Source organism: Ascaphus truei, chromosome 6 (assembly GCF_040206685.1).
Source record: "Ascaphus truei isolate aAscTru1 chromosome 6, aAscTru1.hap1, whole genome shotgun sequence".
NCBI lineage: Eukaryota > Metazoa > Chordata > Amphibia > Anura > Ascaphidae > Ascaphus > Ascaphus truei.
Window position 1 is genome coordinate 115014374 of NC_134488.1, and position 14786 is coordinate 115029159.

The window sequence follows — 14786 nt, forward strand, 5'->3', positions numbered from 1 at the left end:
TGATTGTCATTGTTCTATTTAGCAGGTTCTTTTTAAATTATGATTTGTATTTTACTATTATTTTGCATCCACAATGGTTAATACAGATATGGTGAAAGTTTCATTTATTGAGGATCAAAGGGTGGCCTGTTACTGAGATAGTGAGGTAGTTACACTTTATATTGTTGACGAAAGAAATTAATACACTTGGCAAATGACTTGTAGTGATACAGCACAGGAGACAGTAGGGTACTTTTATATAAAAATGACATTGTACATTCCTACAAGTACATTAAGGTATAAGATTTGAAACAGTTTATCGAGAAAGAGAGCTAGAAAGCAGGATCTTCTCTGAAACTGGCAAGTTGTGGCTTTAGTAGAAATGAGGAAGTTCTTCAGTAAAATCTATAGCAGAGGTAAACAAAAATCTTGCACCAGAGAAGATTGAAACTAATACAGTATAGAAAACAGAACTGTCTGCAGCAGCTTATGGAATGGGGCAGGGAACAGTCCTTTTTTGTATTTATTGTTTTATATATAACTTGATTTGTGTTAAAGTTCTAGTTCCAGTGAAGTGCAGATTTGGTGCAGGCTGTGATTCCTTTTAAAGCTGCAGTTCAGTCAATATCCTGCATGTGTGTTTCTTTTAATAAATCAGTTCTGTAGTAAGAAAAAATACTTTTAGCATTTTCTGTTTTTAAAAAAACAACTTTGAAAGACCAATTTTCGTGTATTCTATTTTAACAACCATTTGCTAAGGCACTGCCCCTTCATGTCCTGTCACAAGCCCTGGCACACCCATTTGTCAGCCCTGCCCTCCCTCTAGCACATGTCAGGGCAGGAGTGCTCATGAATATTCATGAGCTTCCACTGAGAGAAAGAAGCAGAAGAAAAACAGATCCCTTCACTAATGATTTCACCAAATTTCGCCGATCAATACATGGGGAACGAATTGACCTGCAGCTATACAGTTCTTTAGGTAGAGATTGCACACATGAAACTATTGAAGTAAAAAAAAAAATAAAAAAAAAAAAAAAGACTGTACTGCAGCTTTAATAGACCAACAGGTTTCTTTTTTGTAGGTGAAATGGTGTACTGAGCTTCCTAAACATTACACATCTCCTCTTCAACCCCGTTACAGTGACACTGCATCACTAATGAGCATTATTTTACTTTATCTACCCATTTTGCTGGAAAACATTTATTAGAGAAGTGACGGGTGCATGGAATAAATATCTTCTTCGCGTTTCCCCCGAGTCTATCACAGCTCACTATATATGAATTCAACTGGTTGGTTTGAGAATTACACCCTAGGCCTAGATAGAAGGGCTCAATGTACTTTATTATGTCATGCTTTTATATAGAGATGTTTAACTCTGCTACTAAAAAATAACATAATAGTCAGATTCACAGTGTTCCTTGTGTGATCTTTGAATAGACTTTGGATGCCATAGGCGTTTTATATCTCTGCTTCATTAGAGCTTTCATGTGGCCCAATAATGAATTGTATTCCCCGTCGCCTGCTATTTAAGTGTAAATACAACCTGTGGAATGACTCAGCCAGTTTCCTCGCACACCAAGAGGCTTCTTCCATCTTGCAATATTTGTTTTGTGGCAATCCTTCCATTGTTTTAAAATGTTAGAGGCAGCCTGCGCAGCACTTTTTATATAGCTTTTGATTTCAATATAGGTAAACTAATTACCTATGCTGCCGATAATGAGTTCTCTCATCATTGATCACCAAAGATCCTGCTTCTCGGGGTTCACTAAATGGTTGCCTTTCAGTTTCAAATCAATCCTTCAGTCAGAGTAACTCAGCAGCTACAATGTATCCTCATATTCCTACGGTAACATTTACAGTTTGCAGCTCAAACAGCTGGGAATTTTGTTAACACATTATCACAAACAGGAAAGTGTTACACAGATCCTGCATCCGCTGGGAAAGTGTTAAAACCTGCTATAGAAATCAAAGGATGCTCAGTATATTAAAACTCATTAAAAATGTCATTAAGCATGACATTTCTTCTTTCTTTTTTATAAAGTAGTAAATATTATCCAATACTACAGAACTGACTTATTAAAAACAAAACCCACATATGTAGAATGGGTTACTCCTTTAAAGCTGTGTATGCCCTCATCAGTTGTTTCATTTTTTAGGCTGTGTCCCCGCTAGCGCTGAGCGGGCGGCGGTTACTTACATATATAGCTATATGTAAGGCTCACACGCACTCTGTGCTTAAGTAAACAAAAAAAACGATACTTTCCTGTGCGCTTAACTACCCGCAATGCTTCCCCCCTCCCGCGTACATGCAGGACACTAGGCCTCGGGCATGGTCAGCGCATGAGAGCGGCTTTACCAGGGGCTCGCGCACGCTTCTGCACGCCTGCGGAAGCGTGTGTCTTAACAAATGTTAAGATTCTTCGCTCGCCGGAGCGCAGGGCCAGTCACGTGAGCGGTTCTCCCAATGAGGGCGAACCTGCTCCGTGACATTACTGGCCCGCCCCCAGACACGCCCATGGACGGCGCACTCTCTAAGGCCAGGGAAAGCACCGCTTTCCCTGAGCCTCAGCACGCCTTCGCCCGGCTTAAGTTTCTATGGACTAAGCCTAAGGCCTCGGGCATGGTCAGTGCTTAGGCGCGCTGCTGCTCGGCAGTGAGCCCCTGCAGCCGCAATGAGAGCGGCATTAGCAGGGGCTCGCGCACGCTTGCGGAAGTGTAGGTCTTAGAAAATTTTTAGATTTTTGCGCTCATGGGAGCGCAGGGCCGGTCACATGCGAACCAGCTCCGTGACGTCACAGCCCCCTCCTCCACCCCCCCCCCCCCCCCGACGGCACGCGATCTAAGGCCAGGGAAAGCACCCGCTTTCCCTCAGCGCGCCTCCACCCAGCTGGATTCACCCTGGACGCATGCTTAGGCCTTGGACATAGTAGGTTCAGCCTCGCTGAGTCGCGCTGAGCAGATGCACTAACCCCCTGCATCTGTCATCAGCACGGCTATACTATCAGCTTCCGCATGCGTGCGGAGGCTCAGAAAATTTGCCGAGACACGCAAGTTTAACATTTGCTGCTCGGGGAAGCGGAGGAGTGGTCATGTGACCGCTCACATCCAATGGGAGCTAGGGACTAGCCCCGCCTCCCGCTCCGCCTCTTGACACGCCTCCGCCCCGAGAGCGCGCTCACTGCATCGCCTGCCAGGACAGAAAACAGCACCATTCTGAGCAGGCGAGGCAGAGCAGGAGCGCGGCTCAGCGCGGTTGAACCTGCTATGTCCCAGGCCTAAGTCAGCAACACATTTTAGCAGCACTTTTGGTCCTGGAAACCCGTATAATTATATAAAAGCCCTTCTAATATTTTTAGAAAACATTGACGTAATCATTGTTTTGGTTGTTGTTTATTTTGCACTTTAACTCGCCCCACGTTATCCCTCAATATTACATGATGGAAATATATTAGTATCTTCCCATGTTTACACGTGCATTCCCTTTATGGAGGAATTCTCAAACGCATTGTTTCTGGTATCTGTTTATAATATGGACAAATGTCTGGACAATTCTCACACAATACTTAGGCCTTTTTAGCCGCAGAAGTTTTGCTTTTATTGTTCAGTCTCACAAAATACAAGACTGACTTGTTACTTTTTTCTACCTCAGAATACCTAGTACAGTACAGTCTTATGAGAATTTGTGCCCAGATAGTTAAGAACTCCCTTAAAGTCCTACCAGTAAAACCTAAAAAGGAAAATGACGAAGATTGCACAAATGCCAAGCTCTGGAGTTCTTTCAAATGTTGTCACTTTGTTTTTCCTCCATAACTTATGTAATGTGCACCTATCACCGCTTCAAATTGCAAAGCCAGTATAACCAGCCCCAAAAGGTCAACATAGCTGTCTGTGATGTGGTTTACTGGCTCTGTACTTTAACCCAGGGTGTGCTGGAAAGCTGTGGGGTCCATGTTAAAATGATTTGAAGCAAAAGGTGACTCGTGTGCTCATTTGCATGTCATTTCCCAGAATCCTTTGCTGCAGTGGAAGCACTGTATGCTAAGCGATAATGGGGAAAGACAGCTTTCGATAGAGCACAAAGTTTCTGTTCTGTAGAAATGAAAGCTGCGATTTGTTGAGCGTGGAATTGGAATGCAGCCAGAACTTTGTTTCAAAACCCGTCAGTTTATCTGCACTTCTTGTTAGTGGCGCACAGTGCTCCTGGATTCTGCTTGTAAGTGAGCAATATCAAATGAGCTGATGTAGCAATACCCATTTAGTTTTAAACACATAGATCTCTGGTACTGTTCAGTTTTCAAGGAAGAGGACTGCGTATTACTTAAAGCAGGGGTGCGCAAACTGGGGGGGCACGAGATTTTATGGGGGGGGGAGGGGCGCGGCATTTGCAGAGTCCCTGCGCTCTACCCCAAGGCATTTAAATTAAATGCCGGGGGATCGCGTGAGGTCTCTGCAGCTTCCCTTGTTTTCGGCAACGCAGCGTCAAATGACGCTGCGGGATCACGTGACGCCACGATGCCATGGCAACATGACGTCGTGACCCTGCAAAGGCAAGGTAAGGAGGGAGAGCAGGCCGGGGGGCGCAGCGGGGAAAGTTTGCGCATCCCTGACTTAAAGGATTCCCCACCCCCCCACCCTTTTTTTTTTTATATAAATAAAGGTGGGAAACGGGGTGTCTCCGGATGCTGAAACACGTTAATTTCAGCCCCATGGACTCCTGTTTCCGAGAAACTTCCCGGTGCCGCTTGTACTTCATGGAGGTTTAAAACCCCTGCTTCACGCGGGGCCAATGGGAAGCTGCAACCTATGAAATTGGGACTTCCTATTGGCCCACATGACGCAGGCGATTTTAAACATTTTGGGGTCTGACCTGCCGCACCGTTCCGGGTAAGTATCTCGGGAAGCAGAGGGTGGGACGGTACGAAGACCCCCTGCTTCCAATCTGTAAATAAATGTTGTATAAATAAAAAATAAAAAAACTGACGGTTGAACTGCTCCTTTAATTTCCATTCATGGGCCCTACAAATGTAGAAAAGTAGCTTCAACCTTAGAAAACACGACTTTTAGGATCTATGAGGCTACGGACGGTCACAAAAGTGAAGTTTATATTCTGTCATTCAAAGCAAGAAACTCAAATTTAATAGGGGGGGAAAATGCACTACAGTGTTTTTTTTTTTTTTTTACCACGTTTTAAACCAGGATCTATTTATTATCGTACCCATTCAGTGACCTCGTTAAATAGATATATTTGATAAATTATATCACTGACGTTTCACTTTAGAGGTCCACACGAGCTGCAATGAGCAATTCTTGATCCTTAAATAGTAGACCATGTTGAACTCCAATATATTCAGTTTTTCCAACTTGTATAAAATGGAACATTTTAATAATGTCTTCGGATGTCATGTAGCTGTAATCTTTTGAATTTAACGATCGCAATAATCTAAATCCTGCAGTGGGCAAATATACAGTGTAACCTTTTTAGTTTAAAGAAATGTCTTCTCTCCAAATAGTCAATCTTTATAACCGTGTAGAACTGCCAAGTACTTTGACCTGCATTATCCTTCCTGTGGTCTCTGGGGAGAATTGCAGCTATCCGCTTCTTTTCATAAATTATGCTGCTACAAAGTGCTAATAAGTCACAAGTAGTCGCCCTTGAAACAGCCTGCTGCCCCTGACAACCTGTTGCAGCTTCCTTTTAATAACCGGTGCTCTTCTAGGGCCAGCACTTTTTTTTATTTTTTTGACTTGCTTTGCTAGTTTCATGCTGTGCTTAAAAGCTTTGTGAACGGCGAAGCATCTGCTTAAATGGGCTCCATGTGTATGGATATTCCAGGCAAAAGGTGACACGTGTGCTCATTTGCATGTCATTTCCCAGAATCCCTTGCTGCAGTGGGAGCTCTGCTGGGTGATAATGGTTGAAAGGCAGGGGTGCAGACTTGTCTAAGACATGTGAATGTGCTCACAAGTGGTATGTATGTATGTATACCTTCTGTTGCCTAGAGCAAGGGTGGCCATCTGGTCAGGTTTTCAGGATATCCCTGCTTCAGCACAGGTGGCTATCAGACTGAGCCAAAGATTGAGCCAACTGTGCTGAAGCAGGGATATACTGAAACCCTGACCTGTTGGTGGACTTTGAGGACTGGAGTTGGCCACCCCTGGCCTAGAGCATTGTAGAATCCTTTTGTTGCATTACCAGTAACATTTGGGCTATGTTCCAAGGACTGCCGACATTCTCTTTGATCTTCCTATGGCTGCTTGTAGTGCATCATTACAGAGATGTTAGCTCTGTTTTGTATTGTGAAGGATCCTTCTCTTAAAACTGATACTTGTTCAGTTTTTGAAGGTCAAGAGGACCGAGAAGTAAAAGTCTGTAAACCGCATCATATTTAGCCTTTGAGGATAATTATTGACTGTTACAGAGCTTACAGTACGTGCTGTGCTTGCATAGCGCAAATGGATCTGCACAAGAAATCTGTGAGAAGCTTACAACCCAACTGTGAATAAAGGCAGCACACCGTAATAAAAGTATGGAGTGCATTCATTGGTACAAATGACCTTCATTGTTTTTATTGATGTATAGATCTGTCCTGCTATATAAAACACACAAAGTAATTACCTTACATAAATACATTTAGATTAAAGTGTTGCACTTCATTGTGATGCAGACTGCCTTATAAGCAAAATAAGACAAGTCTGGAACCACGTTGCCCTACATAAAGTAACGTATTACATGTGCTTTTCAGCACATACGGATAGTATATTCTATTATTCCCCCAGATAACCCCACAAATCCCAATATAGCACTGAATGTTCGTTTCCATAGTATCCATTAGCAGCATTGGCACCACATATCACAATATATCTAAACATATCACACCAGAGAGTTCATGTACAAGAGTGCATGCATCCTTCTTGCTGTTTTCAGGTTAGTGAATCTGCCACAAACCATTGATCAGACCATTTGAACCTGCTCCTTTGAGGCAGTGCGCTTTCTGGCCGCAAGGCTCAGCCAAAATCTTTTTACTGAGAAGCGAGGAGTGTCTTGGCACACACGCTGGCGGCTGAGAGAAAAGCAAGCACGGAGAACAACAGATAACATCATGCTTCCTAACACCCACATGACGGCACCCTGCTGGGACAAAAGGACATTTCTGTTCAATCTCTGTGTGGTGTCTGTTCAGAGAGAAATAACTTGGAAGTCCTGGTTCTTTTGGGGTTTTTTCCCCTGTCCGCTCTTCTTTCCTTTATAACATTTTGCTCTTGCTGTCTCAGCACACGTAGGTAACTGGTATTTGTTTCCGGATGTCATGCTCCTCATGCCAAAATGCAGTTCTCGAACTAAATATTGCACTTCTTTGTTCCAGTGCCAGATAGACAAACATTATAACTGGCTTAGAACTCTTTTCTTACATTTTAAGTAAGCTCCAAGCTTGACCCAAAGGTAGCTCCTATGCTCTCCTGAAATTTTCACACAAACACAGAACACCTTGGCCATTAAACTATGATGGGGAGACTGACAATACAGTCAGTCATCTTAAAGCAGCAGTCTGCACTGCTCACTATTTAATAATAATAAAAAAAATATTACAAAAAAGTGTATTGGCCCTGTAGACCCACAATGCCACACAAGTCAGGCTCACTCCGACGTGTGTGTGTGTGTGTGTGTGTGTGTGTGTGTGTGTGTGTGTGTGTGTGTGTGTGTGTGTGTGTGTGTGTGTGTGTGTGTGTGTGTGTGTGTGTGTGTGTGTGTGTGTGTGTGTGTGTGTGTGTGTGTGTGTGTGTGTGTGTGTGTGTGTGTATTTTATGACAACCAGTACACTGATGCAGACAGTTTACAAAATAAGCAGAAAACCCTAATTCATTACCAGGAAATAATATTAGGAACTTCAAAACACCATGAAAAAGGAAAATCCACTTGCTTATAACACTTCTGGGTGATTCCTGTTTTAGGGATTCAAACCCCCACTTTTTAAACCCAAGTCGTGGTTTTTATTAATGGTTGTATTGCCACTCCAGCCAGGAACACGTGACATTCCATGTTAAACGCACAAGACACACAAATATCGTTCTTTTAATATGACGGTTAACCCCTTGGTTGTTGGACTGCTGACTTTATTTTTCGCTTGGCTTTATCGTGACATGGCAGCTTTCTATTCACAGTGTCATCAGTAGTTAACGTACAATTCCATAGTGCGGGGGAAACAGTTTCAGACGAGGAGAATCCTGCTTGTGCAGCCAACACAACACAAACCATTCCTTCAAAGTGCAGGTCTCCCCTAAGACAGAGGTACAAAGCAGAGCTCTACTCACAAGTTCATAATGAAGTTCTCCATTTAATGTGACAGCCAAGAACAGTGGAAAAACAAAGTTGTTTTGTTTTTTTAAACAAATTGCGGGCAGTGTAGATTGCTGCTTTAAGAACAGACTTGTCCAAAGCAATATTAAGTGTGAGTAACTTGTATTGTCCGGTTAAACCCACTACCAACTTCGCATTACAAAGTCAGTGTAACGAACCTCACACTGATGAGACTCAAAAGGTAAAATTAGCTGTCTCTGAGTAGGGTTACTGGCTCTGCACTTCTTTAACCCAGGCTGTGCTTAAAAAAACCGGCTGTGTAATACGCAGGCATAAGCTTATAGGGGTCAATGTTAAAATGGATAAGAAAAAAAAAGGTGACACACAGAGTGCTCATTTGCATGTAATTACCCAGAATCCCTGGCTGCCGTGGAAGCGTTGCATGTTAAGAGATGGTGGTGGAAGGCAGGGTAGCAGCCCTGTCTGAGACATGCGAATGTGCTCGCAAGGTGTATTTTTATTAAGTGCGAGTATAAGGTTCCAGATGCCACGTTTTTGGCCCCTGTAAAAAAAGAAGCGTTGAGCACACGTTTGCGTGACTTGACTCCAAAACATCGAAGGAAATGCCAGTTCATATCTTGGAAATGTAACAGCATAAGGCTTGGGACATGGTGCAGGGAGGAGCGCTTGGCAGCGCTGACGCTCCTGCTCAAGCAGGAGATTTTTCTTGTCCCTGCATGAGCGCCAGCGAGCGCACTTGTGTGCCGGGTGGGAGGCGGGGCTAGCGCATCACGGCGTCGACGTCAAGGACTGCCATTGGCTTCTGGCAGTCACGTGACCGGCCCTGCACTTCCCTCAGCGGGAAATCTAAAATTGGTCTGTCGGCTGAAATTACACACACCTGCGGAAGCGTGCGGAAGTGCCGTCTCTAGCCGCGCTGATAGGGATAATGTTTCCCCTCAGCGCGGCTCAGCACGGTCTTTTTGACCATGTCCGAGGCCTAAGAAGTCATTGAGGGTTCCTGTACAAATCATAAAACTGACTCGTGACAATGCGTTGTTTAAAAACGAACACCCAGGCAGTGAAGTCATCTATGTGTTTTACATCTAAATGTTCTCTTCACAAAAATCTACTAAATTTCTCTTTCCCCCCCCCCCCCCCCTCCAGAAACTAACCTGTTCCAATTTATGTATTGGATGTCTTTTATTTTTATAAGTGTGTACTCGGCGCTTCACAAAGAATACAGTACAGGGAATTATAATACAATTAGTGCAGCAAAATCAGACGATGGGAAAGGAAATCCCTGCCCCGAAGAGTTTACAATCTAAGCTCTCTCCAGTTTCAGAGGCAAGCAACAAACATTCTCTTTTTCACCATGATTTTTGTTTTGTTTTTCACAAACCAGGGAATCTGCAGTATATTCGGCCACACAGGCAAAATAACAAGTCAGATTTCATACTAATTACGTTTGTGAGTTTAATTTATTTGGAAATTTTAAAAATGGTTTTGATTTGTACTCCTTCATAATGGTCTGTAGCCTCCAGGGCAATATATTGCTTGATATTTCATTGAACCCATTCTGAAAATGAATACTTTTATATAATAACCCGTTAGTTCTAAAAAAAAAAAAAAAAAAAACCTTAAGCGTATTGTTGTGCATATTCACCTTCATCTCTCTATTAACCCCTGCTGTGCTTAGCAGAAATACACACACAAAATGAGGCATTTAAGAATTGCTGAACACAGTGAGGTTAACCTGCGTGTTATTTAAGTTCCTTGAGACGCTGCATTGCTGTGTATCCACTTTACAAAAACCGAAAGGAGGGGAATAAATAGTCTGAGGAAGTAATTCAGGCCAAACAAGGCATTCATTGTGTCCCTGTCCAAGAATGGTTCGCAAACAGCTTGGCTATTGTACAGTTATTCTAGTACTTACTGTATGTTGGAAAACAGAGCATTGCTCTGTGGCACCTGTGTCTTGCGAGTGTGTTCATTTGGTCTCTTTTTGAGTGATTTTACAAATCCGGAGACCCTGAAACACATCAGGTTTTAGGCACAACTACCAAACTTGCTAACATAGTTTACAATATGAATGGGTTCTTCATTGGTTATTCTAAAACGCCCTCACCAGAGTGCCTAGGTGCAAACCTTTCTGGCACTGCATGTGGCGTTGTATTTCGGGTGAAATGGACTGATAATAGAGAAAGCTAAGAGTAATCTATTTGGGTTGTTAGTGGACCTGATCTACTGCTGTTCTATTGAAAACCTATTTCCTGCACTCCTCACATTCCTTCAGCTGTGTATCGGGCAGTAGGTCTCTTTTCAAATGAGGGTTTTTAAAAGGCACTTCTGTGTTCAAGCAGAGGCAGTGTATTTTTGTTGCCTTAACCAACTGGTGCATCTTTATCAGCCTGTTCTAACTCTTCCAGATATTCATCCCAGATTTTGTATGGGCTCTTCTGACACCTTGCACAAGTATTTTTCCCAAAACACGGTTTACTTTCCTTCCTTAACCTGCATTACAGAATTCCCCGGGGAGCCCTGCAGCAGAGCCTGGATGATCGCATCTTCACTTCCTCTGCTGTCTACAGCACTGTAAGTATGTCTTGGCCCTGCTTTGTCTCTGCTATGCTGCGCCCCATCCACAAACAGATGAAGAAATTATTTGAACTCTTATGTGGCAGGATTGTCACACATTGCATTCGTCTGCTCTACCGTCATTTGAGAAGCCTGCAAGACGTTTCTGCCAGCGGACTAATGTAGAGTGCTGAAGCAACAAAACTGTATGATCAGCACTTGTAAAATTTCTATAATTTTACATGTTGTTCACGTCTACTGGTAACGTAAATTTGCCTCTATAGAAAGACCTCTTTAACACTGATAGATACAGGCATACCCCGGTTTAAGGACGCTCACTTTAAGGACACTCGCGAGTAAGTACATATCGCTCAATAGGCAAACAGCAGCTCACGCATGCGCCCGTCAGCACGTCCTCAACAGCAATACCGGCTCCCTACCTGTACCGAAGCTGTGCGCAAGGGGGGAGACTATAGAGCCTGTTACAAATGTGTTATTTACATCAGTTCTGCACGTATAGGACGATTGCCATACAGTACATGCATCGATAAGTGGGGAAAAAAAGGGTAGTGCTTCACTTTAAGTACATTTTCGCTTTACATACATGCTCCGGTCCCATTGCGTACGTTAATGCGGGGTATGCCTGTATATAGATAGATATAGAGATATATAATAAGACTTATATACAGTATTTTACATTGTATTCTTGCCACATGGTGCATTCTAAAAGCTTTGAAAGCCTGTCGCTATGTAAACCTCACATTGCCAAATTTCAAATATCGTCCGCTACATCTTCCAGTTTTAGTTTTACTGGTAAGTAACACTTTTTTTTTTCCTTTTTATTCGACCAGTTACTGCTGGCGTATAGATATCCAGATGTACAGATATAGCAGGAGTTGATGCGTCCGCTGTTGTGGTTAAACGTACGATATTGCGGTATTTTGTAACTTGCGGCTTCATGTAGTGGTGTTGCAAATCGCACGTTACAACTCGTGCCTGCAATAACGCATTATCGTACGATAAGATTCAATAACGTCTGCTACATCTGTTGTTTTTTTTTGCATACTCTTTCTTTGTCCGGTCTTGTCCACTTAAGGTTTCTTATGACATCAGTTCAGGAAACAGCACACCATCAGAACTGTGTGCTTCTTGCATTTTAGGGAGTATAAAGTCAGTGTAGTAACATGTAACTACTGATACCTTGGATCAAATCAGAAAATTGTCCCAGACTTCTGACTGATTAATGATCACAGTGCTGAACAATGCCTGGCATGCAAGCTACCCGTTTCTTGGATTTGTGTGGACACCAGCAGCATTTGCAGTATGTGTCTCTTGCTGGGGTCAGCAGAGATTACTGGGGATTAGCTAAACCAGTGTGTTTCAACAGTGTTCCTAGGATTCCCTGCAATTTCAAATTTGTACCAAATACTGAACAAAAGAATTTACAATACATCTGATCTCAGACGCGCTATTAGAGAGTGCTGGGGTTCCTTACAATGCATCTGATCTCAGACTCGCTATTAGAGAATTGGGGTTCCTTAGCCTGCGGCCAAGCTAGGAGTGTGCGTGCTGGCGATCGAACGCCGTGACGTCATGCGCTCTGCTTGGCGGGCAATTCCTGGCCAGCTAGTTGTGCGCGTGGGAGGCATGTTGAGGGCGTGGCCATGATGTCATGGTGCTGGTTCGCCCTCATTGGGCGAACTGCTCACGTGACGCATCAGTGAGCAGCAAAATCAAATTTGATGGTCTTGACAAGCAGCAATCTCAGGGCACGCACCCTGGACAAGCGCATTCAGTTACCACTCTGCGCCGAGCACGCCCGCTTCGCTTAACCCTGGCCGCAACGTTACAATGCATCTGATCTCAGACGCACTATTAGATGGGGTTGGGGTTCCGCAGAATTCCACTGGTTCAGCATGAAAGAGGTTATGATTTGGCAGGCAGTGGTGAAGCCTGTAAGGCACATGTACCATATGAGGATTTTGCCTGCTTACATGATTTAGTAATTATGTCGGATTGATCCGTCACTTTACAGGCGAGATTTTGGGAATTATTGTACACTATAGGAATATATACAGCAAACCTAAGCATGCATATTGGTAAAAGGGAAACCCTGTCCTGCAGAGGAGTGTATACAAAGCCTTAGAGTCTGTAAAAAAGTGTGTAGTGCAGTGATTTGTAGTGCTTTCCCAGTAAGGTGACTAAGATATATATGAAGGACTGCATGGTGTATTGATTTTGAAACTGTATAAATAACGCTTCATTAACAAGGTTCAGACGGTACTTGAAGGCTGGAAAGGGAGGTGTTGGGAGAATATTCTGTGGGAATGGAGTCCCAAAGGAAGAAGACAGTGGCGGAGGTTTCAAGCGTGAGAAAGCAGTGTAGACAGGTGGGGTAGACAGGATAAATCACTGAGCATATTGCAATAAGCAAACCGTAATATAGCAGAGACTAAAGCAAAGATTTAAGGACAGAGCAGAGACTTAAGATGAGGTGGAGAATGTTGTAGTTAATATGGAATTTAATGTGAAGGCAGCAAAATGGGCTTAAAGTATCAATCCCGCCTATTTTGTGTCTAGGCTGTTTGTAGCTCTGGGAACCTCCCTGTTTCCTCAGATACTTGCTGGTTTAGTTGCCATTTTACTTCTTGACGTTTAAAGAATTGTGCCCACAGTAATCTAGTACAAAGTCACAAGAGTGTGAATTTGAGAGCAGGGCAGGGAGGATTTGAAAGTGAACATGTTGTAATGCCACTGACTGACCGATGAAAGGAGAACGACACAATGGGACCTGGCTTTGATTTAAAGTATGAGGAACTCCGCTTTTGTATATATTAAGTTTGGGGTGCAAAAAGGCCACCAGCAGAGCACACCCATCCCTCAGACATTGCTGCATCCACATACCAATACGCAGCACTCTGCTCACCCAAAGCACATGAAATGTCTATCATCAGCTATGCCTTGAAATCACATGGGGCCGATTTGTATCTCTCACTAGCTCATGTTACTGCTTGCATGGGAGAAACTGCTGCTGATTCTGGCACTAGTCTTTCAGACTGCAGGAGTTTTGCAGCATCCACTGCGACAGTTGCTACAGAGGGAGCAGGCGGTACCGGTAGCTGCACAGGGGAGCAGGCGGTACCGGTAGCTGCACAGGGGAGCAGGCGGTACCGGTAGCTGCACAGGGGAGCAGGCGGTACCGGTAGCTGCACAGGGGAGCAGGCGGTACCGGTAGCTGCACAGGGGAGCAGGCGGTACCGGTAGCTGCACAGGGGAGCAGGCGGTACCGGTAGCTGCACAGGGGAGCAGGCGGTACCGGTAGCTGCACAGGGGAGCAGGCGGTACCGGTAGCTGCACAGGGGAGCAGGCGGTACCGGTAGCTGCACAGGGGAGCAGGCGGTACCGGTAGCTGCACTGGGGAGCCGGCGGTACCGGTAGCTGCACAGGGGAGCCGGCGGTACCGGTAGCTGCACAGGGGAGCCGGCGGTACCGGTAGCTGCACAGGGGAGCCGGCGGTACCGGTAGCTGCACAGGGGAGCCGGCGGTACCGGTAGCTGCACAGGGGAGCCGGCGGTACCGGTAGCTGCACAGGGGAGCAGGCGGTACCGGTAGCTGCACAGGGGAGCAGGCGGTACCGGTAGCTGCACATGCCAGCCTGCATTTAGAGAGCGTCACACTGTATTAGAGAGAACAAGCCGTTCTGAGATGTGTGCAAACTTGCACCAATCCATGTCACAGGGCAGTTTTACTTAAAGTTGCAGCACCCTGATAATAAACTCAGATTATTATTTCAGACTTATTAACCTCTTTGCTGCGTTAGTGGTATTTTGTTGTATACATGTGATCGGTGATGACTTTTTGGCTTGTTGACCCGACCACCTGTCTGTGATGAGGCACTGCAGGCATGCAATTATCACATGGTTTTTGCTGATG

General features: G+C 44.3%; 1 protein-coding gene across 20 annotated transcripts in view; it reads left to right on the forward strand.

Moving 5' to 3' along the window:
* The window catches only part of EIF4G3 (eukaryotic translation initiation factor 4 gamma 3), a 101762-nt gene that overhangs the window by 28818 nt on the left and 58158 nt on the right, over positions 1 to 14786 (forward strand). For 19 of the 20 annotated variants that reach the window (XM_075605878.1, XM_075605880.1, XM_075605879.1 and 16 more), the window contains exon 2: positions 10802 to 10871. The exons of the other annotated variant lie outside the window; for it this stretch is intronic. In XM_075605878.1, the coding sequence (XP_075461993.1) occupies positions 10802 to 10871 (70 nt within the window). The remainder of the gene's footprint in view (positions 1 to 10801; positions 10872 to 14786) is intronic. 20 annotated transcript variants of the gene reach the window in all.